Source organism: Globicephala melas, chromosome 14 (assembly GCF_963455315.2).
Source record: "Globicephala melas chromosome 14, mGloMel1.2, whole genome shotgun sequence".
NCBI classification, from domain to species: domain Eukaryota; kingdom Metazoa; phylum Chordata; class Mammalia; order Artiodactyla; family Delphinidae; genus Globicephala; species Globicephala melas.
The window spans coordinates 76,003,873-76,028,414 of record NC_083327.1 but is presented as its reverse complement, the minus strand read 5'-3'; the positions used below and the strand labels follow the sequence as shown (position 1 = coordinate 76,028,414).

The 24,542-nt window shown below is 38.2% G+C and overlaps 1 protein-coding gene across 4 annotated transcripts in view; it reads right to left on the bottom strand.

The window, feature by feature from the left end:
- OPRM1 (opioid receptor mu 1) overlaps positions 1-24,542 on the bottom strand; it is a 158,354-nt gene that overhangs the window by 119,100 nt on the left and 14,712 nt on the right. For 2 of the 4 annotated variants that reach the window (XM_030853123.2, XM_030853122.2), the window contains exons 2-3: positions 5,849-6,201; positions 4,415-4,935 (exon numbers count right to left, since the gene is read on the bottom strand). In XM_030853123.2, coding sequence (XP_030708983.2) covers positions 4,415-4,935; positions 5,849-6,201 — 874 coding nt within the window. Of the gene's footprint in view, positions 1-1,773; positions 1,819-4,414; positions 4,936-5,848; positions 6,202-24,542 lie in introns of those variants that run through there. The other 2 variants (XM_060283843.1, XM_060283844.1) reach the window with 2 other exon arrangements.

The following is a 24,542-nucleotide window of genomic DNA, read 5'->3' as shown; positions in this document are numbered from 1 at the left end:
GAACCAGATTTCTTAGAGTTCCTCAAAAGTTACACTTTCTGGAGCTCACTGTAAAGCCTGAGATCCTCTGCCTGAGACCATATACTAATATTTGAGTGCAAAGTGGTATTTTGTGGGATAGCAGAGAAAAGTTTTGGATTAATATGAGAAGTCTAGATATTTGTCTGGGTTCTGCCTCTTACTGGTGGTTTGATCTTGTATAATCATTTAACCTCCCTGAACATTTTTTTTTTCATGTTTACCCATTAGGGTTACTATAGGAAGCTGATGTGATAAAAGCACTTTTTAATCTTCATGCTATCATATAAGGGAAAGATAGCATTATTATTATGGTTATAGTTAATGCAAACTCTTTAAATAATAATCTAACTGACATAACAGAGTTTTCTTTTCCCATATAATGTTATACATTAAAAAATAATCTAGGTGTCAAAACTAAAAATACATTAGAGAATGTGATCAGGGTGGAAACCAAGCAGTGAAGGCAGGCCAGCATCTCAGGTCTGAGTTGGACCTGGACTGATTTGAGCAAATGATGGAAGTGTTTTGAAGCCAAGTGGAACCGAATGAGGACAACAACAGGGTACAAAGAAATTAAGTTGCATTGAGAGCAGATGGAAAATGAATGCCTTTGCCTAAGTCTACCTACCAAAGATCTAGAAGACATAAAGACAACAAGCTGAACATAAATCAGGCATGGAACACTACAGCTGGAGCAGTATGCTGGACCCTGGAATGCATAATAGAATATGAGACCATCTTTTTTTTTTTTTTTTCCACATTAAGCCAGGGTATGAGCTCTTTAGGGCACTGAGTCTGGTTCTTGACCCCCTTATCAATAACACTTATTAAAAATAAAATTAGAAGGCAAGCACCAATGTAAGAAAATTTTTGAAAAGTGTAACTTTGGATCAGAGGACTAAAGGCTGGAGAGAAAAAATAAAGAATCCCTCCTGTGAATATTTTTTTTACTGAAGGGTGAGCCTGAAATAATGTCAGGGTATTACACAATCCTTTAGCTTGTCAATCAGTTGCAAGAAAGGGGTCGCTCCTACCTCCTCCAGATCTCCTGAAATATCAAAAGATATTTATTCAATCATTCATTTATTCAACAGATGTTTTTGGAGTACACTTTACTGTGCTAGGCAGATACTGGAGATACAAGAAGGAGCAAGACAGATATAATTTGTGCTCTCAGGGAGCTAAGGCTAACTTGTCCCATGCACCATGTGCCTACTGTAGATGGTTAGCAAAAGTGGCCACAATGACTTCCCTCCCTACATTCACACCCCTTTGCAATGTGACTGCAGCTCCATCAATAGGTGGAGTCTGTTTTCCCACCCTTTGAACCTAGAACCTGTGATGGCCATGAGAACAAGCCTGGGCTGACACAGATGATGGAAGATGAGGATCCATGAGGAGCTAGCCATTCTTGCTATGGCCACCTTAGATCAGCTGGCTGACAGCCGATAGGGCAGCTCACCACAGAGTGAGCCCAGCTAAGACTGGAAGAACTGTCTAGCCCAGCCCAGCCCAGCCCAGCCCAAATTACTGATCTATAGAATTGTAAACTAAATAAATGGTTGCTTTCAGCCATTAAATTTTGGAATGATTTTTTATGCAGCAAAAGCTGACCAAGTAGCCCTTAGCTATGTAAGTATGACTCAAAGTTTATCTTGGGCACATAATTTTCTTATATGATCAAATTACCTTGATAACTGCCAACTCTCCACTTGACTTTGCGTTGCATGGACATGATCTCAGTGTACAGTTTCAGAATACAGACACCCTGGGAAGGTTTGATATTGGATCTCTGATCTGCAGAATATGAAGTTGACTAATGTGCTTGACATGTGACACATACAGTACAACATATTTCTTGGAGAAAATACAAATACATAGATAGGTAGGACATAAACATCTACAATGGTACAGACAGCAGTTAAACAGTTAATGCAAATCCAATTAGCTTTGTTTCCTAACATGACGGTTCATGACTTAAAAAAAAAAAGAAAATAACACCTCCCTGTCAGATACTGAATTTGTAAACGAATCAATGACCTATAGACACAGCCGTAAAGTCTCCAATTTTTCCCCCAAATAATTTTATTATTTTGATATATTAGTGAAAAGATCACCAAAGACTTACGTATTGTTCCAGATGTCTGTGTGTAACTGCCTTGATTCTAATGATGACACCTCAGTGGAGATTAGTGAAAGGGATATTTGATTTATCTTAATTTTCAAATATGTCAGTGTCTTTTCCTCTTTTCCTGGCATCCACTCTTCTGTGTCCAGCTCTCCCAGCTGGGCGTTTTGGGAAAGCAGCCAATTCCAGGGCTAATGTGTTTCTGCTGTTATCTGACACTGATGCTGCCTCACAGAGGCAGCAATGAAGATAAGCTCCATTTGGATGTATTTTTAAAGCAAACCTTTTAGTTACTTAGACCAGAGCTTCCCCAGTTAGCTTCCTTTCTCCTCTCTCTGGCTGTGCAAGAACCACACATGTGGCTGTGAAACTGCTGGATTTGGAGGGGAGTCAAGGGCAGTGTCGGGGCAGCTGAAGGACTCATGCTGAACTCAGGAAAAACACTCCACCAGACAAGCTGGGAGCTGTACTTCCAGGAAAGCAAGGCAGGTGAAGGGTTCTGAGAGGATCAGATATGACAAGAGACCTCGGCAGTGGTACAGGGTACAATACCAGCAGCCACTCCCCAAAGTGCCTGAAAGGAGAGGGAGGGTATAAACAGGTGCTTAAGGAGAGAGAACGAATCCTTTACAATGGCCATCGTTTTGCTCCAATGGTAAATATTTTAACTTTAGTTTAGGACTGAGGGTTTTAAGTTGCATTCTTTAACGTATTATCTTCAAGTTAGAGAAAAATCTATTTAAATTCCTACCCTCTTTAAGTTATTCACAAGATTTCCAGAATCACTGAGAAGGAGAGCTGCTTAGTAAAAGGAGCAGGCTTAGAGGTCTTGATGTGAAAAAAAAAAAAATTAAAGAAGCAGAGTAGAAAAACTGTTCTTTCTGGCTTTTGTTTCTGAAATGGAATTAGAAGTGAGACATAATAAGTTAATAATTTCCCTTTGGTTGGAAATAGGCCTGCCATCATTACCTCATGCTCCCCAGGGCTTGCGAGTTCCTGGGTTCATTTTAACATTATTTAATATCAAGAGTATGAGGATTCATGTCGCCATGGCAGATCCTTCTGGGCCGTATTACATTGGTCCTGTGGTCAATTAGAAGGGGTGAGCCCTTCTAATTGGGCTGGGTTGGGTGGGTTGGGTGGCAGTAGTGGCCGTCACAAGGGACAGCGAGGAGTGGGGAACAGGAAGCAGAGAGGAAGCAGCTGCATCCTAAGGGAACCAGGCTCTCTCTCTGGCTCCGCGACTTGACTTCCTGATGATTTTTAGGGAGACATCTGTCCCCACTGTTCTGCTCCCTGACCCTAGAAACTTTACCTAAGATTCTGACATGAGGATTTACTTTCACAGGGAGTTTGAATTTGAGTTCTGTGTTATAAAATTCCACAGGCTGTGATTTTTGGATGCTGGTACCATCATTCAGAAATTTACTTACTTAAGTTAATTTTAATAATTCAGTGACTGATTTACTTTACAGGCCAGACTCCAAAATTTCCAAACCAGTGGCTTAACAAGGCGATATTAACTTAGAGACAGATTTTTTTTCTCTTTCCTCCTTTTTGATTTCTCATGTGATTATTCTGCTGTGTGTAAACCTTGCATCTTCTGTGCAGGCTCCCATCTGTACTCTTCTGTGCATAGGGATATATCTTCCAACAGATAGTCACTCCTCATTATAACCTCAACTGGTATGATGACTGTTGCAAAACTAATTTACTTCTAATAATTAAGTAATAAGTTTGATGTTTTCTCTAGAGTTCAGGTAAAAAAATTTATAAATCAGTGACTCAACCAAGTTAAGGACGGGCCATTGAATCCTCTTTTCTCCTTTGGTGTGACAGTGAGTTGCTGGGAACATCATCACCCATCACTACAGTGGACAAAGTGCTGACACTTTCTCTGTAACCACAGATCCAGAGCAGGACTGGCTTTTGAGAAGTGACAGGGACATTGGAGTGATATGCATGAAACACCTAACATTGGGGGGAATGAGAAGAATTCTAGATTAAGATCACTTCCACAATGTGCTGAAGTCATTAATTTTGCATAGAAGCAAAGGCTGTGAAGATAGTAGATTTTTAGTAGATTTATGGATATCTGATTGGAATGTCTCTATATCTGAATGCATATGTACAAAATACATAGAGCTCAGCCTCAATCCCCTGGTTACTCATCCTTTTCCAGTGGATTCAAATCTTGGCTTTTAAGAAGCTCTATAACTTTTCTGTCATCCCCAGGAGGTACACCCAATCCTAGAAGCTGCCTACCTGATGGTTAGTCCTATCCACTGTGTTGGCCGTGGAGGGGTGGTCTCTGGTGTTCTGACGTATTCTAGTGGAGTTTTGCTGCTCAATGGTGGAGGAAGTTGGGATGCAGAACTCTCTGAAGCATCGTTTGAAGTTTTCATCCAGAAATGCATAAAGGACTGGGTTCAGGCAGCTGTTTGTGTAACCGAGAGCAATGCAGAAGTGCCATGAAACAGTCTGGAAAGTAGTTTCTGGGATTGTGATCAAGGCTTTGACGATGACATAAATGTGAATGGGGGTCCAGCAGACGATGAACACAGCCACAACCACCAGCACCATCCTGGTGATTCTTCGCAGGTTCCGATCCTTTTCTTTGGAGCCAGAGAGCATGCGGACGCTCTTGAGGCGTAAGATCATCAGTCCGTAACACACCGTAATGACGAGGACAGGCATGATGAAAGCAAAGATGAAAACACAGATTTTCAGCAGGTTCTCCCAGTACCAGGTTGGGTGAGAAAATGTTAGTGTACAATCTATGGAGCCTAGAAGAGAAGAATGATAAGGAAGAACTAGCAGCAACTTTTAATGATGTCATGAGGTGTTACGATTGCCCTTTTGCGCTCTAATTTATCACCTTGACCTGGGTTAACTTCTGGCTATTACTACACAAGCCAGAAAAGGAAGATTTAAAGAAACCATGGAAGAAATTCAGTTCTCTCTTGATTTTCAGGAGAGTTATTTTTTCCAGATACGTCATTTAGGTTCTCCACTTTGATGACGTTAAGCTTTCATTCAGTCAACAGTTATGAATCTCTCACCGTGAGCTACATCCTCTATGGGGTCTAGGCTGATATAAAAATATAATCACTGTCAAGATTCTATAGGGGTTTCCAGGTAATGGATGTCTTCACTTTATTTTCTGGGTTTTTTTTTTTGGCCACCCATGTGGCTTGCGAGATCTTAGTTCCCCAACCCGGCCACCACCGCAGTGAAAGTGCTGAGTCCTAACCACTGGACCACCAGGGGATTCCCTTAACTCCACTTTTTGATGGGTGATTTATCATTCTGAAGTGAAGTCTAAAAAGATAAATTTGTCATGTAGGCAGCCACTTGAGATTTTAAAACAAGCGTCCACTTAATGTTCTTTGGGTTTAAGCTCTAATTACTCTTGAAAGAGCTGTGTTCTTATTTTCCTGTCATTTTGATGAAGTAAGTGCAGAGAAATCAGGAATCGATAGATTATGGTTTATCTTCTCTTTCAAATGTTTACTGGACTTAAAATTATAGGGGAAAATTCCTATTTCAAAATATTCAAAACTATTTTGCTAAAAAGAATCATTAAAATTACTGTTTGTCTACAGCATGGGACCACTCCATAATTTCTACTTGGCTCATGACTTCACTAACATATCTATCTATATTCTCTCTATCCCTCAGGCCTGCAGCCGTGCTCACCTTGCCGGTACTTCGTTGTTGCCATGAACATCACAGGCAGACCAATGGCTGAAGAGAGGATCCAGTTGCAGATGTTGACGATCTTGGCATTGCGGGGAGTGCGGAAATCCAGGGCCTTGACGGGATGGCAGACTGCGATGTAGCGATCAATGCTCATGGTGCAGAGGGTGAATATGCTGGTGAACATATTATAGTAATCTATGGAGATCACAATCTTGCAGAGGATGGTTCCAAATGGCCATGTTCCCATTAGGTAATTGACACTCTGGAAGGGCAGGGTACTGGTTGCTAGGGCATCTGCCAGAGCAAGGTTGAAAATATAGATGTTGGTGGCAGTCTTCATTTTGGTGTATCTAAGAGATGAAGGAAGAGCAGTGGCACCGCCAGAAAGAAATAAAACCATCAGGGTGAAATGTAGTTAAGCTTTCAATTAAAAAGCAAAAACTAAAAAACAAAAAAACAGAACAAAACAAACCCCCCAAAAACCAAAGCAAAAACAATTGCAAGGATTAGTGGGAAGCATTTGAGATTAGATACAGAGGAACTCTTTCACAGTACTAGATTGGCCATTTATAACCATGTGCCTATGGGCTATATATATACCTTCTCTAACCATCACTTTCATTATCTGTAAAAAAGTTATAATAAGAGCTGCCATACTGATTTATTGGTTTATTTGCTTTTTTATAAAATGTGCCGGACACTGTGATAGGTGTAATAGACACAGGGAGGGCTCAGTCAAGTATCCAGACATGGGGTAATAATACATTTTAATTCTAAATATATGAGAAAAATTTCAGCTATATAGTTAAAATTATGGAACAATGTAATCATGCAAGACTATATGTATATGTAGGTGTATACACATACACATGAACACACAGACAAATATACAGGCTATTATGGAGTCATAGAGATGAGGCAAAGGGAACAGTAGGGGTATCATAAGGAAAGCAGGAATGCATCTTGAGAGTGTACACGTGCAAGTTTAATCTTACAGTTGGTAGGAGTAGGTCATTCAAGACAGAGAGAAAGCTCGAGCAAAGGCAAAGAGGTGAAATGGCATGATGTGTATGTTTGGCACTGAAAGAGTAAAAATGCCAGCAGGAATGACAATGAATCTGATAGGGGAGGAATATAGAGGCCAGTTCATAGAGGGACTTGTATACCATGGTAAGAAGATTAGATTTTATCCACTTTGTGATGGGGAAGCTAAGGTTGTTTGTCTTGTTTTTATTATTTAATAACTTTATGGAGGCATATAATAAAAGTATACAATTTGATGTTTTGCTATATGTACACACTTTCGAACCCATCACCATAACCAAGAGCAGGGATTGGCTTGCACACTCAATTAGACTGCACCTGATTTTTGTAAACAGTTCTATTGGTACACACTCACACCCATTTAATTACTTCTTATCTATAACTGTTTTGATGATGCAGTGGCAGAGTTGAGTAAGAGACTATATGGTTTGCAAAGCCTAAAATATTTACTATCTGGCCCTTTACAGCAAAAAATGCCAACTCTTGATCAAGACGATGAACATGTCAGTCACTCCCCCCTCAATGCTTCCTTGTGCAGCTCTCTAATCCTTCCATCTTGCCCCTCCCTGCCTTGACCCCCACTCCCACTGTTCTATAGGCAATTACTGATCTTGATCTCCTTTCTGTCATTATAGATTAGTTTTCATTTTCTAGACTTTTTATGTAAATAGAATCACCCAATATGTACTCTTTTTTTGTCTAGCTTCTTTCACTCAGCACAATTATTTTGAAATTTATTCACATTGTTGCATGCATCAATGATTCATTCTTTTTTATTGTCCAGTGGTATTCCATTGTATGGATATGCCATAACTTGTCTATCCACTCACCTATTAATGGGAATTGGGTGGCATCCACTCTTTAGATATTACTAATTAGCTGTTATGAACAGTTTTGTACAAGTATTTGCATGGACTTATGTTTTTCTGTCTCTGGGATAAGTATTTAGGAGTGTTATGTGTCCTCAAAGCCGCAGAAATTAGAACTACCAAGTAGAAGACAAACAGGTACGGCGAGACACTAATGAATTATATCTGATGGTAGAAGAATATCTAGCAAATATATTGTCAAATTGTCAAATATATTTGACACTCCACGTCTATCTGCTCTGCTGTTGGTAACAGGACCTCAATTTCACTCTGAGGAGCCACTCACTTCCCATTCTCAGTCCATGTACTTTGCGATGGGCTCCATTGCTAGTTCAAGGCATGAAGATTTAAAGTGAATGCCCAGGGCTTCCCTGGTGGCGCAGTGGTTGAGAGTCCGCCTGCCGATGCAGGGGACGCGGGTTCGTGCCCCGGTCCGGGAGGATCCCACGTGCCGCGGAGCGGCTGGGCCCGTGAGCCATGGCCGCTGAGCCTGCGCGTCCGGAGCCTGTGCGCCACAACAGTGAGAGGCCCGCGTACCGCAAAAAAAAAAAAAAAAAAAAATAAAGTGAATGCCCAGCAATGGTCTCATGTTTCAACTAGAGCCAGTGAGATTTTGGGGGGACTTCTGGGGAAAGAGTATATTAGTTTTAAATAATTAAACCTGAGAGGATGCAAGGTATGTAGTTGCTGGAAGAGCCTGTCTGAAAATGGATTTAACCCATAGCGTGTGGATCTGAGAGAGTGAGAGAGAAACCCATGCCTAAAGCCTGCATGATGTAAAGGCACACTCGACACTTCCCAGCCAGCAGACCTTACATTTCACATCTTATCTTTAGCAGAATGTTTTATGTCAAATAATCAGGTTCTTTACTGTCAGTTTATGACTCATCATACTTTTAACGTTTTCTTCAGGCTCATCTTAGCACCAGGTACTTATGGATGTATGATTGTTTCATTAAAAAAAAAAATCCTTTCCTCCCCCAGAATGAGATGTTTGTGAAGCAAAATTAGGTTAGGTTTCCACATCACAAAAGGAAAAGTGAATATTTATCTATAAAAGCTATGTCAATTGGCATTTTACAGGAATAACGCTGTTTTTCTCCATTTATCCAAAGAGCTTTCCTCTAAAGATAGCCAGTATTCATATCCCAATTACTTACCCTCTGAATCACAGCAACATATAAGAGAGGGTTCAGCAGTTTCCAAAATATGTGGAGGAGAATAATTATACAAGACTAAAGGTTTGGGAATTCCACTTGCCTCTGGCATATCTCCAAAGCCTTCAATCTGAAGGAATAGTCTGACCAGAAAAGGGGTCATGCAGTCCAGCAAACATGGGCTTTTCATTCTGTTCTGTTCTGATGTGGTGGCATGAACATTGCTCCAGGAAAGTTACAGGAACAATCAGAGTCACACTATAAGTTATAGGAGTATACGAACCAGAGTTAGCAAGCATGCCGAAGAGGTGAGCCGGAGGAAGGATTACCTTTGGGTTCAGTTTACCTGGGTGGGTCTGAGTAGAACTCCTGGATGTCAACACACAATCCTTTTTCCATCTTTTGTACCTATGAGTTCTTACTGTGTCATAGATGAGTTTAGTGGCAAAGTGGGCAAAACAAACTGGGAGGGATAGGTGACACGTTCTCAGAGTGTCCCACCTGTACTACAGGACCTTTTTGACATTGACTGTTCCTGCTATGCTCACTGAATTAGATCTTTTCCTCTAGGCGGTGAGCCAAGCTATTTTTTCCTTTCTAGTTAGCCCACTGAAATTTTCCTAGTATGTATTTAAAAAAATTTGTTCTAAATGACCGAGTAGTTTATTTGCTATATGAATCCAAATGAATTACAATGCAACTATTAAAAAAAAAATTCTTCCCAGGACCTTCAATGCTTGACCCGTTAGAGTGATTTTATGAAGCCTCCAGATGCTGTGTTGGGGAAGAGTCATTATAAGCCCATTTCATTGGCAGCTCACCTATTCTCCTGTGTTCCATACATACCTTTGGTTTGTAAGTACCCTTCCTTTTTTGTGGTTATAATTCCTATTTATCTTCAGATGCATTCTTCATTCCATTTCTTCAAATATTACCACTTACCAAAACATCATTGATTTTTGACCCACTGGTGCTAAATGAAGCCAAACTGAATAAATTACTCTTGTATACCAATGGGATGGGCTTTGCAAACCTTTTGTTGTTGTTGTTCTATTTTGTTTTTGTGTTAATTCTTGAATTGTGATGACCCTATCTCTGTCCAGAAAAAAAAAACAGACCAAGGATGCTTGAAAAGAGGAAGAAAGTATCCCAGAATCCAGCCTGTCAGCTTTGTACCCCATCAGGTGCTTCACATGGCTCTCTACCTATTTTAGGAGTTCACAATAGAACCAGCTGGGATGTACAGAAGATTTTCACCTCTTTTTGGGCTGATTTTCTGCCCTTTCATGTTTTACCAAATGGAGGTTTTTTTTTTTTTCTAACATCAGTGAAGAAGAAAGATGTCTAACTCAGTAAGGATTCAATGAGCCCCTTTTATATGTTCAGCATTGTGCTTGGAAAGATACCTTTTTCACATCTGTCATGACTTTTATATCCACTTACCCTCACATAGAGAAATTCACATTTTTAATGGAGAAAAAACCTACTTAGAGTGTTGTCTTTAAATACTCATGATTAATTGGATAAATCCAATGAAATAAAGGCACTTGTGCTACATTTCAGGTTATAATTTAGATGAAGAAAATGGTCACATTAGTACCTACCTGAATCTCTCCTTTATTATCCATTCCATTCTGTTGTCTCAGGCAAACGTACGTGTGTGTGTGTGTGTGTGTGTGTGTGTGTGTGTGTGTGTGTGTGAGAAAGAGAGAGAGAGAGAGAGAGGTTGAAAACAACCAAAGCCTATGATACATTCTCATTAGGTATAAACACAGAAAGAGACCATATATTAGTGTATTGTTCTCTGTTATCTTCTCAACTAGCTTAGTGGAGGGAACAGGGGATTTCTCACTTTGCTATAAAATATTCTAAAACATTTTACTTACATTTATTTCAAAGTGGTTTCTGTGGTCAGTGACCAAATTTCCAATGAGTTTATACTAGCAAAAGGAGAAAGTAATATTCTGAGACCTCTGAGCCCTGCAGACAGAAAAGTGATTATTGTTTACTAATTTGTCTCAGAAGAGAAGACAGAGAGAGGTTTACAGGAAATTAAACAGAGAGGCACCTCCTTCCAGAGGTCAATTACCTCTTTCTGTCTCTGTGCCACCGGAGTGTAACAACCATCAGAGTCTTTTTCGTTGAGTGGTACTCTTTTTTTTTCATCCATACTTTTTGTTGTTGTTGTTTTTCTCTATATTCCTACTTTCCTCCTACTCCATGTCCCATTAATGAAAATTCATGAAAAAAATAGCCTTCGGATGGAACAAGAACAAAAATCTGCTTTCTTCAAGCAGTGGATGAACTTTATAAATGGAAAATGCAAAACGAGTAATGGATCATATTTTTATTTTCGCATTTGGTGCTAGAAAAAATCAGAATAAAATGTGTGGCTCCTTTTAATAATTGCATAGAATTCTAATGGCACTAGAATCTAATATACTTCTATTGTACTGAATCCTGCGAACCTCATCATTTCATTCTCTTTTGGCTTCCAATTTGTCTATTTTCTTCTTTATTTTTCTTATTTTGTTGCATGCATTTTTGTAAGGCTCTTTAAATCCTCTTGTTAGAATTGGGAACTGAGGTGGAGGATGGGGAAAGAACAGACCCACACATCAATGGAGAGGGAAGGAAATGAAAACAGAGACTCTTCCATTATGGCCAAGAGACTTCGCTTGACCATTGTTTGCATTACACCTTTCGGAAGTGCTTGTTTTCTGCTTCATTTGATTTCTGAAAATTTTATATACTTCAGGATATTTATTTCATCAGAAGTTTATATGAAAAAATAATGTTTTTTCCTTGATTCCTGTATTCTGTGATAAATAAAATTTACCTATTATAGAAACATATTACCATGCTAAATCCTCTGATGTACGTAAACCATTATAATTTGGTGAAATATTCTTATCTGTGACTTTAGATTTTTGTTTCCTGAAATATAGATTTTTATCTCTTTAGACCAAATTGCTTCAAAAAACAGCATCAGAATATCTGTCTCAGCCTTTTGCTTCTTAGATAACAATGTTTTATTTTTATTCTAAAGGCCTGGTTCTTAAAATTTAGAAATACTTTAGGGACTTGCCTGGTGATGCAGTGGTTAAGAATTTACCTGCCAATGCAGGGGACACAGGTTTGATCCCTGGTCCGGGAAGGTCCCATATGCCTTGGAGCAACTAAGCCCGCAAGCCATAGCTACTGAGCCTGTGCACCACAACTACTGAACCCACGTGCTGCAACTACTGAAGCCCGTACGCCTAGAGCCTGTGATCCACAACAAGAGAAGCCAATGCAATGAGAAGCCCATGCACCGCAACAAAGAGTAGCCTCAGCTTGCTGCACTAGAGAAAGCCTGTGTGCAGCAATGAAGACCTAACACAGCCAAAAGAAAAAAAAGAAATACTTTAGCTTCCAAACTTGGGAGTTGTAAGAGAAAAGGAAATTCCTTTTATTTTAGGATCTGAAAGTTCTGAATGTAAAAAATAATCAAAGGTGCATTACCACTAACATCAAATAATAATATATCCCTAGGTATTTCTTTAATATTGAAGGAAAAAAAGAGAAAACTTCAAAATATAATAAAACAATTCTACCAATGTCAATATTAGAAAATTGCTTTTTGAAGAAGCTCAAGTGTATGCTGTAGATTATAAATTTTTAGAGAGAGTAGACTATGAGTAGAATTATTATCTACTGCACTTAGTGCAACAAATTTAAGATTTCACCTATACTTTTTGTGATGATGTACGTATAATCACTCAATACAAGTATTATATGAAAGATAGCATGAACAGAAAAGTTAAAAAGCTATAATTAAATTATCCATTCAAAACAGAATCCAGCACAAGATGCTCACCAGTAAATGGAATTGAATACAGGAAGAAGGGTTTGGATTATAATTATTTTTCTTTATGATAAGATGAAACAACCTTTTTTTTTTTTAGGGAATCCGTGGCTTTTGAAGTAAACAGGGAATATTCCTTTTTGCCTTGTCATTTTGTTGTCAAATTAAAAAGAACTTTGGTCATAGAAGGTCATGGAATGATGAGAAGTAAGATCTGAAAGGGGTTTTCAAGACCACACAGTCTGATCACCTTTTTTTATGGTGGAAGAAACTAAGCACAGAGAGACGTACAAATGTTTGAGACCTTTTCCCCCCACTTCCCTAAGCTTCATTTAAAACAGAAATGTACCTTCTGTGCTGTAACTGCATTGTGGGCTATGTGTATTTCTGGATGTTCATTGCTGATATACTCAACCCACTGTGTAGCTAAAGCAAGGTAGGCATGCAAAGCTTCTTAATCTTCTTTTCAAAGATGCCCATGCTGGGAATATCTTGGGAATTTTGAGATATTTTCTCATTATTTCGAATGTTGTAACAGAATCATATTTTTTAAAGGAGAATTGAGTTTGCTCCATTTCCTTTGCTTTACTCTTTCACAATCCATGATTTAAGCCTATCATTTCTATGTAGTTGACACACAACCTCTCTCTCAAATTCCATGACTACCTTTCCAACTCTCTTTGGGACATCTGTAATCTGCTACTGACTTCTCAAATGCAATACTTGTCAAAGTGTGCTTATTCTTTCTTACCCCCCAACAACAACACTACCATCACCATCAGCACAATCAATAATAGCAAAATAATCAATAACATCATTGAAGAAGATGTAACAAATGGAGAGTTGAGATAACTAGGAAGACAAAAGTTAATTAAACTTTTAGAAATAGGGAGTAGAAGGGGAAGGGTGAAATACGACTCCCAAATTCTAGCATGGAAGAATGGACAGATGGCAATATCATTGTTTAACAGAGAAGGAAGAGAGGAAAAGCAGTTTTGGTGTTGATAGAAAGTTCAGTTTTGAGTGTACTGTGTTGTGGGACAAAAGGAAAATGACTATCAAGTACCCAAATATATGTTTGCAGTTCAGCTGGAGCAATATTTATGTCATCAGCCTCTAGATGTTAATTCCAGTCAGGCAAGTGGATGAGATTGCCTTTTTGTATGTTGCAAAATGTGAAGTCAGAGAAGAACAAAGTTCCATAAAGGGACAGAAAAGAAGAGAAGGAGAGAACAAGGGAGAGACAGAAGGTGTGAATATGTTATCCATGATGCATCAGAATGTGAATGGGAGAGAAATGAGTTGTAAAATGTCAGAGCTAGAAGCTCTTCTGTGGAAAACTCTTCTAATCAGCAGACATACATTTTTGTAAATGGGAGGTTTGATTTTTATCAATAACCAACAAAATAGTTATTTTCTATCATGACTATATTTGATTATACAATGTAAAACGCAATTATTCATAGACTATAACACTGATGGCAGTTGTGTGAAATAGAATTTATCAGAATTCTTGCTTTTGAAAACACAAGTCTGTAGCAGTACCACAGCCATGAGTATGTCTATATGTGAACTCACATATTTTATATATTCTAATAGATTAGAACACTTCTTACTTATATGATACATATTTCCCTATAAATCTTATAGCTCATATAAGAAATTTGATAGAAATTTCCCCAAATGTGATCATCTTAGAAATTTACATTACAATTCCAATATAAATTTGTAGAATGGAAAGACATTTTTCTATAGTCCTAATAAAAATAAGTACATTTTGATCAACTAGGATAGAGAAAAAATTAAATTATTTTCTACTTACCTATAAGAAATGATAACGCAAAATTGTTAAAAAACTTTAAAATATCTACCAATCTATGAGTGACATGTAGTATGTCATCATTTTAATTAACATTTTACTGATTACTCTAGAGGTTGAAAATAATTTTATGTATTCCTTGGTCAATTATACTGCCTCTTCTATTAATTTGTTTTTATTTTTTGCTCATTTTTTTCTTATTGACTTGTCAGAGATTAAAACGTATACTGCAACTGTAAATATTTATTCTCAGACTGCTACTGCTTAAAAATATTCACCATGTTTTGCTGTTCCTTAAAACTATCGAATTTTAACTTCCTTGATGGTGTGTGTATGTGTGTGTGTGTGCCCATTTTTCATTAAAGGCCTTTCTTATTATGAGGTTATTAAAATGTGACTGAAATTTCCTTTTAAAAATTTAAAATATAGATTTTTCAGAATATATTTTTAATTAAAAAAATATGATGCATGCTTATTGTAAAAATAAATAATACAGGAAAGCACAAAGGAAATAGAAACCTGGAACTCTACCACCTGGAGATAGCACTTGAGCCAATATCCTTCTAAACATCTTCTTATACATGAGAAGAGTAACGTTCATTAATACTGGCTACTGACCTGGCATTGCACTAAGTAAATTTACAAAACTGAAGGGAGAGGTACTTCATCATCCCCATATTACAGATGAGCAAACTAAGCCTCAGAGATCTGCTACCTTACCCAAAGTTGTAAAGCCCATAAGTGACAGAACTGGTGTTACCTCAGGTCTGTTCACTGCTCCATGCTGCCCCCCTCTAATGTATCAGAATGTCACAGAGGTAGGATTTGAGTCTTGTTACTCTTCCAAGCCCAGCATATAGGAGATGCTCAAAAATGCTAATTTTATTTGGTTATCTAAAAATATATTTAATCTTTTTTTAAAAAATTAAAATTTTATTAGTTTTTTAATTTTAGAATTTTATTTATTTTTTTATACAGCAGGTTCTTATTAGTTATCCATTTTATACATATTACTGTATACATGTATACATGTATACCCAGTCTCCCAATTCATCACCCCCCCACCCCTCCCACCACTTTCCCCCCTTGGTGTCCATATGTTTGTTCTCTACATCTGTGTCTCAATTTCTGCCATGCAAACTGGTTCATCTGTGCCATTTTTCTAGGTTCCACATATATGTGTTAATATATGATATTTGTTTTTCTTTTCTGACTTACTTCACTCTGTATGACAGTCTCTAGATCCATCCACATCTCTACAAATGACCCAACTTCATTCCTTTTTATGGCTGAGTAATATTCCATTGTATATATGTACCACATCTTCTTTATCCATTTGTCAGTTGATGGGCATTTAGGTTGCTTCCATGACCTGGCTATTGTAAATAGTGCTGCAATGAACATTGGTGTTCATGTGTCTTTTTGAATTATGGTTTTCTCTGGGTATATGCCCAGTAGTGGGATTGCTGGGTCATATGGTAATTCTATTTTTTAGCTTTTTAAGGAACCTCCATACTGTTCATACTGTTAATCTGTATTCAAGAAACACCTGAACATAATTTCATCCTTGTGATGAAAAATGTCAGTTCCTCTTCTCCTATCTCATTCCTATTGCTTATGTGGTCATTGTCAGTATTTGTAACTGATTGTCTCATCTTTACTTCAATACCTCTAAATAACATGCTTCTAGAGTATGTTGAGGGAGTTACCTCTGAAATATCTACTTTGGCTTGACATTCACAATGGTTTGGCTCACTTTATTCCATCCGTCTTCTTCTTTACTCCAATGGTGTTGATGGAAAATTCTGGTTTTCTTCCTTTGCAATGAATTATCCCTTCTCTGTCTTGCAATTTTATCTCTTTTATGTTCTGGAATCTCATTAATATATGATGAGACTTTTTTTTTAAAGATTGATTGTGCTTGTCACTCAGAGAGTCCCTCCAGTTTGAAGTCTCATCACTTTCTTTAGTTATGGGAAATGTGGGGCTATAATTTCTTCAAATAGTGCCTCTCTTCCATTCCCTCTGTTGTTTACTTCTAATGGCTAGCTTTTCTCTGTCTACACTTCTGGTATCACATTTGTTTTTTCATCCTTTCCATTTCTAGCTCATTGACTACATTCTTCTAGCTCATGAACATACTCTTGATCTTCCCTCTTTTTGTGTTACCCATAGAATATTGAATGCCAAATATTGTGGTTGTTATCTTCAGAATTTCAAATTTGATTTCTTATGTAAGAAACTTATATGTAGGCTATTGCTCTGAGTGTTCTACATTTGTTAAATAGTTAGGTAAGTGTTATGATTATCTCCATTATACAGATGAGCAAACTAAGGCACAGACTGGTTAGATAATTTGCCCTAGGGACCCCTGACTGGCAATTGTTGGAGGCAGGGTTTGAGCTCACATTATTTGGGTCCTTAGCTGCTATGCTTTGCTTGTTAATAATCATCTCTTCTTATTTTCAGACGGCTTCTCCTTGTTTCATGGAAACAATACTTTCTTTCACCTCTCTGAAGATATTAAATATAACTGATTTTAAAGTCCTTATCTGATTACTTTTTAATTCTGTTTCCTCAAGTGTAAATTCTTCTGTTTGTTATGCACACTCTCCCATCTCTTTCATGGTGTAGTCACTCATTAACAATATGATGACCATTGATTTTGAGTTGACCCTTAAAGTTAATATTCCTTGCTAGACTGTTCACTGACGGGACAGGGGTTGGAATCAGCTCCTGAGGCTTGTGTACCATACTGTTCTCAATAAGAATGGAGGATGGGGTGGGCTTGAGGTCGACATAGTACACAGGTGGCTACCTTCTAATCCTCCAGAGCATTGCTGGTCTCCAGGTTCAGCCTAGTATCTCTGCGCCAAGCACTGCACCAGTTTTCAAATGGACATTATTGCTTCTGTCTAGCTTGTAGACTGGAAAACACACAAGGGTCAACTCACATGGCCTCCACCATTGTGGACATCTACCCCATTATGGAACCCTCAGGGGGGCCTCCCCAACCTGAGGCTCACACTGTCTATTCTCTGTCCCAGGTATTCTTTTGGCATTTTACTTTATCTGAAGTGAAAGAATCTCCTTTCTTCTGAATTCATAATTCGAGAGTAAAGTCATCAGTAACGTTATTATGATCTTAACATTATTGATCTTCCTGTTGCATCATTCACTCTTTTCAAAAGAAAGAATGACTTATCTAGTTTATGTTTAAGATAAAGACTTGGTTATGTACAGCTCTGCTCCTTTTCCTGTTGCTTTCTGAGATTCAGCTGCTCGAAGGAAATGCATGTTACATCCCACTACTCCAGCTTCCAAATTTTAAAGGAGCTGGTCCCCGTATGGAGAAGTTGCTGGTGGTCCAGGCCTGTGGGTTAGTGTATTTCATTCTGGGATTTAATTAAGAAGCCATTATTACTGTACAGCTATGTCACATCAGCAAAGTATTTATCAGTAATAAAGCTGACATTTTTTTTCTCTGCTGATTCATTTTGCATTATCTCTCAGTTGGTTCAAACATCAGAAGAGAAAGTAGGAATGACATTGAATAAGACCATTTAGGGACTTCCCTGGTGACGCAGTGGTTAAGAATCCACCTGCCAATGCGGGGTACATGGGTTCGATTCCTGGTCGGGGAAGATCCCACATGCTGTGGAGCAACTAAACCTGTGCACCACAACTACTGAGCCTGAGCTCTAGAGCCCGTGAGCCACAACTACTGAGCCCGTGTGCCACAACTACTGAAGCCCGTGTGCCACAAACAAGAGAAGCCACCGCAATGAGAAGCACGCATGCTGCAACGAAGAGTAGCCCCTCTTGCCGCAACTAGAGAAAGCCCGTGTGCCACAACAAAGACCCGACGCAGCCGAAAATAAAATGTAATAAATCTATTAAAAAAAAAGACTATTTAAGCATTCATATTGCCTACGAAGAATTTCTCTATCATTTTCAAAAATTTAGGTATGGCTCTTCATTGATTTATTGATTTAATTTGTGTTCTTTTAAAAGATAATTTCTGAAAGATGTTCTGGAGTTCAGGGGTCAGAAGTAAAGTTTTGTGCCTGTTCTCGATCATCCTGAAAATGAAAGATTGTTTCATATTCACTTTTAGTTTGAGTAATAAAGGGCAATCTTGTGCTATTAATGAACTTGAGAAAAAATTTCAGCCTTTTGTATACTTGCACATGAAATCTCAGTGCTATGTAACACACATGCAGATTATATTTGTATTATCTGTTTTGTTGTTTTGTTTGTAAGCCTGTGGAGTATAGAGACCAGGACCAATCTGTACTCTGCTACGTGCTTGTCTGAATGGCAGGATCAATTCTCCTGACCCTAATGCCCACATCTATATAATTTCTTTAAATATGAAATTCCTATTCATCTCATGTTCTTAAAGCATTCCCAACCCCTAAGAATAAATCATACCTCCCCATCCTATGTCATCTTATCATTCTCACATTGATCTACATTTTTACCCCTCCCCTCTTGCCAGAGGAGAAGAGGGAATGGCATGTGAGAGTAGTGGGGTTGAGTAATGGTGAGAAAGAAAAAAGCCCCTGAGAGCTTTTAGGGAACAAGTCTAGTTGCTAACAGCCAGGTTGTGATATTCCTTTGTGGAAAGTAATTCCATAGAATATCAACCTCAGATGAAGACTTTGTGACCGTGATGCCACAAGACAAAAACAAGTGGACTCTATAACCATGCAGGATCAGAGATAAAACCAAGATCACCCATAACCATAAAAATAACAAACATCTCCCCTTTCCTGATTAACATTAAGTGACTGCTGCTTATTATTCAATGACAACTCTAGCCCTACTCTATTAATTCTGTCTCCTAGATTAAAAAAAAATCTTTGATGCCCGTGTTTCAAATTCCTCTTGCTTTGAGACAGTGACCTATCTAAACAGACCTCTGCTTCCTTGAATCCTCTTCTAAATCATCAAGTATAAATTAAAATTCCTGTGATGTTGTCTTCCTTGTTGTAACAAACTTAATAAGACAAATTTTGTTCCCAGCAGTATTCCTGGTGGCTTTCTCTGGTGAGCATTGATAGTAGAGTGTCCTCGCCTCAGGAGGGGCCAGCAGCAGCAGACCAACAGCAATCAGCGACTGGCGGGAGGTGATAGGTATCTTCCAGTGGTGTCCACAGATGGGTACAGGCCACTTAGAGGGCATGGTGGCCACAAAAGCTGCCTGCACCACTGGAATCTTGGCAAATACATTCACCCAGTGTCTATCTGTAGCAGGCAGAATCTATTGCTGGTGGAACTGGGGGCTGTGAAAACTCACATTCCATACTATCTCCCCTTTTATCAGGGCTGCTCCCCTCTTTCAGAGGCTACAACCAATGCTGCATCCTTAGCTGCACCCTCCTCAGGCTGCAGATTAACTCCCCTCACCTATTATGCACCTATCGCTTCAGGTACTGCTGAATGTGCATCTTTAGGTCTAGAAGTCATCAAAGCAAAGACCTGCTTGCTCAATTGTAGTCATCTGGTTTATATTTATTGTGCTTATTTTCAATATCTTTTAGAGCTATTTTGAATTTTAAAATGACTATCTGATGTTCCCTTAATTAAAATCTTAAGTGTTAGGAGATTAAAGATCAAAAATCTTACCTTTCAAGGCAGGACCATTCATTCGTGACAATTCACCAGTCATACCAATGTTTACTTAATCTTAAGAGCGAGGCCAACCCTATTAAAATGCTATGAACCCACACAGCAGTGAGTAACTAAAAGTACCTTGATCTTGTTAATTTTCTCCCAATTTGGCTTTTTAATCAAGTTAGGAGTAAAACTCCAGCATAGCCTAGTAGGAAGAATATTGGATTTGGAAGTACGATACATAGGTCTAAGTGCTATGTCTTGTGACCTTGGCCACGTGGCTGAGCTTCCATTTCCACAACTGTAAAGAGGTGATTATATCACCACTAAAAATTACCATTAAAACAAATTAAATGATGATGGTCCTAGGTGCTGTTTTTTGAGCATTGCAACTACAGCCAACATTTACTGAGTGCTCGCTCTGTGCTAGGTGTTACTATACACAGTTCACTTGATTACTTAATCTTCATAACACACTTGTAAGTTGCACATGATCACTTCTTTTGTAGATGAATAAACCAGCTTTTATGGAGGTTGAGTAACTTGCGCAAGAACAACAGTTGCAGAGGCAGAATTTAAGTCCACACCTATGTTTTATAGTTTATGCTCTTTGCTATTACATTACACTACTGCAGTACGCATCATGTAATATAAGCTCTCTGTATGATAAATAATAACTTTTATAAAGTGCAGTAGGGTTTACAAACACTTATATATACATTTGTATAAACTGATGCTCACAAAAATCCTATTAGCTAAAACAACTATGAGTATTATCCCTATTTTAAAGAGAACTGAGGTTCAGAACAGTTGTCAAGGACAAAAATGCTTAACATAGTAAATTTGAAATACTTGGGTGTTTGCTGCCATGAAAACTAAATGCCTGGATAGGTTGGATATTTTATTGTGTGAGTGTGTGTGTGTGTCCCGTAGATTGAACCATTAGCAGTGTTTAATATTAGCACAACACGTTGGAGAGAATTATACATTAGGATACTATGTAGGGAGTTGAAATAAGAATGTTCTCATTGCTCCTGGGTTTTGCAACAGAGATTTAATTAAGATCCATGAAGACTTAATTTAAATTCTATTTGTCAGAACTGTTGATGAGCATTCCCTGTTTATCCCTTTTAATGTGTCATAGCACCTCCTGATATCTAAATATTTTCACATTCAATTAATTCCTGCAGCAGAAACTGTCCAAAAATCTTTTAGGACCAACTGAAGGAAAAAATAAAAGTAATGCAATTAGTGCCTGTAGATCTTGGCATATATAAAATCGTGTATTTATAATAACTGTTTTCCATCCAAGAATTATATAATCCTTTATAACTTAACTATCATGCTGACCTGGGATTTTTCTAGGAAACAAAAAGCAATTTGTTGAGTTTTTTTTTTTTTTTGCGGTACGCGGGCCTCTCACTGTTGTGGCCTCTCCCGCTGCGGAGCACAGGCTCTGGACGCGCAGGCTCAGCGTCCATGGCTCACGGGCCCAGCCGCTCCGCGGCATGTGGGATCCTCCCGGACGGGGGCACGAACCCGTGTTCCCTGCATCGGCAGGTGGACTCTCAACCACTGCGCCACCAGGGAAGCCCTGTTGAGATTTTTAAAGAAGTATTTTCAGGCAGAGAGATTTTTTGGAACGTATTTTTCCTTCCCGTGTGGAGAATTCAACAGCACTTGTTAGGAGAAAATATGATTCATGAATAAACCAGTAATTTGGTAAAGCAAGGAAGTCCCTTTAATTTTTAAAGATTGAAATTTTAGACTTATGGTGCAATAAGGGTTATTAAATCAATATAGAATTGTTTTCCACTTGGAATAGAATCACTTGGCACTGACAACATTTTTAGTCACTAATGAATGTATGTAACAGTATTTTAAATAGGAAAACTGCAAACATGACCTTGATTTATATTTTAGTGAAAAAACTCTCAAATGCAATATTTTATTACATTTCAGGATCATCTATTACTTTTGAAATTTTCTCCCCTTTTATTTTCATATTATTAATTGTGGTTTTCCTCATTCTATCACTGCACTTCAATTTGTTTAGAATCTGAAGAATATAAAAAGTAAAATACGAATCACCATAAGCTTAATAGGTAGAGATAAACTCATAACATTGTATGTTTAATGCTCTAACTCTGTGATCAAAGTTATATTTCACATTTCTCCTAGCTTACTAATTATATTGGACTTTATGTATGAAATAGAACATCTTAAGAATTATACACATGTTTTTAATTTTCGTAAATAAAAAATATTCCCATTTGTATTTTTCTAATGACTTTTTCCATCATAAAACCCTCTAAGTGTCAACACTGAGTCAAGCATACGTTTATTTAACACCTTTTTTTATTTTTATTTTTGCCGAGTACTGTGCTGGGCAGTGGTTCTCAACTGAGACATATCTTGGAAGGTCCTTCAGTCTGGTGAGAGACCAGAAACAAGTGCTTTCCAAACAGTATGTTAGGTATTACGGCAAGGTGACGGGTGATATGGCAATGTTGAAAGAAGTGCTAAACTTGGATTCAGTTTTCAAGAAAGTTGCATTATTCGACATTTGTTTCATCACATGGACAGTGTCCGTGAAAGTATTAAATTTGTTTCTCGGAGTTATATGACGGGCCCAGGCTGCCAAGGATTTTGTCTCTGATGGTGGCAGGAAGGGATTAGTAGAAGGTTGACCCCAAATAAGTCTATCTATTGTCTGTTTTCCAGAAATAAATGTAAATCTAGTTTCTCCAATTAGTCTATCATGTACCTGTTTTTCAGAAACAGATACAAACCTCTGTTAAATACATTTAAATTGGCAAATTTTACTACCATTTTACTGATAGTGAATAATTATCAAATTTTACCAGTTTATTTTCTGCTCAGTGAAGTAGAACGTCTTTTTCTTGGCCTAAACTTTGTACTTTTAAATGTCTGTGAAATGCTTGGTCCATAGTCGAGACCAGAAAAGTTCCTTTAGTCACCTAGGGTGGCTTCTTGTGTGACACATCGCTGAGATGGATCTGGATTCCTTAGTCACATGTTATCTTGTGATTTCTCTCTTTCTATGTCCTGGGAAGAACCCCACTCCTGTTATTCTCCTGATATTAGGGCTATTGTCACCTCGTCTTTCTTCTCCTGGGGAGGCATATGTCCGTTGATTTTTCGGGGAGAAAAAAAATCTCTCCACTGAGAATTCTTCTCCCAGCATCTGTCAGTTTTCATTTTATCATGTTGATGCAAGAAGCAAGATTCCATGTACTAGTGATCTCCCCAGATACCTCACGTTCGCTAATCTGCTTTTAAAGCATGGAAAGGGAAATGAACTGGGATAGAAGTTGGCATGGAAGATGAATAGGATAGGTTTCCACACTTTTCCTAAGTGACTCCATAAACATTTGAGAAGCAAAGAAACTTATAGGTGAGAGTCATGAGTGAGAAGGGAGGATTTTTAGTACTTTCGGCATCTGTTGACCTTACTCAGGCTCTCTGGAGTAACACTGACAAGCCTGGTTACTTTCACTTGGCAGTAATTCCAGCTGACTTGACCCTTGCTTGTTTGTCTGGTGTTTTGCTCAGGAGAGAGACAGAGGCATGAATTCTTCTCAGATTCTTCTAGAACTAATTCTTGCAGATCTAATTTTTCTGTCACTATTATCTCCTTATAACCCCCCTCTCATTTGGATTCCTGCAGACAATGAAGTTGAAGAAGGAGAAGGCAGGGACTCTACGGACTCAGGTGCTCGTCTCAACTTGAATGCAGAAAATATTTTTGCTCTCAAATTAAACAGAAGATACCTGTGTTATAAGAATTTTACTTTTGGGAATTCCAAGTTTCTTTCCACTAGTAACACTCAGAGAAACAATGTTCTAAAAGTTCTAATTTTGCCAACCAGAAATGGGACACTGAAACACAGAGGGCTGAAACAAATACGGTATTAACAAAACAGTATAATCAGTATATTCCATGTACTGAAACATTTCAGCTACATTATGTTCTATTACCATTTGTTATTCTGTTAAATTCAGGGATAGGAGAATGTTAAAAAAAAAAAAAAAAAAGATAGGCTCATCCTCAAGGAGCTTACAATTTTCCAAATTGGAAATTTCAGTTTTTTTCAAAAATGTGAAAAAGGATCACTGAAATAAAGGGAACTAGGAAAACGGCCTGGTGCCTGGCTGAATAACAGATCCAGAAAGCCTTGTTTGATCCGTCGTCACTCTCAGCACTGAGTCTGGTGCTCTGGCTGGCTCCTGATCAGTTTGTTGATGTACATTATTCGTATATACTGGTCACAGCATAACATTATGCTGCTGGGGATAAAGTATAAGAGTACCT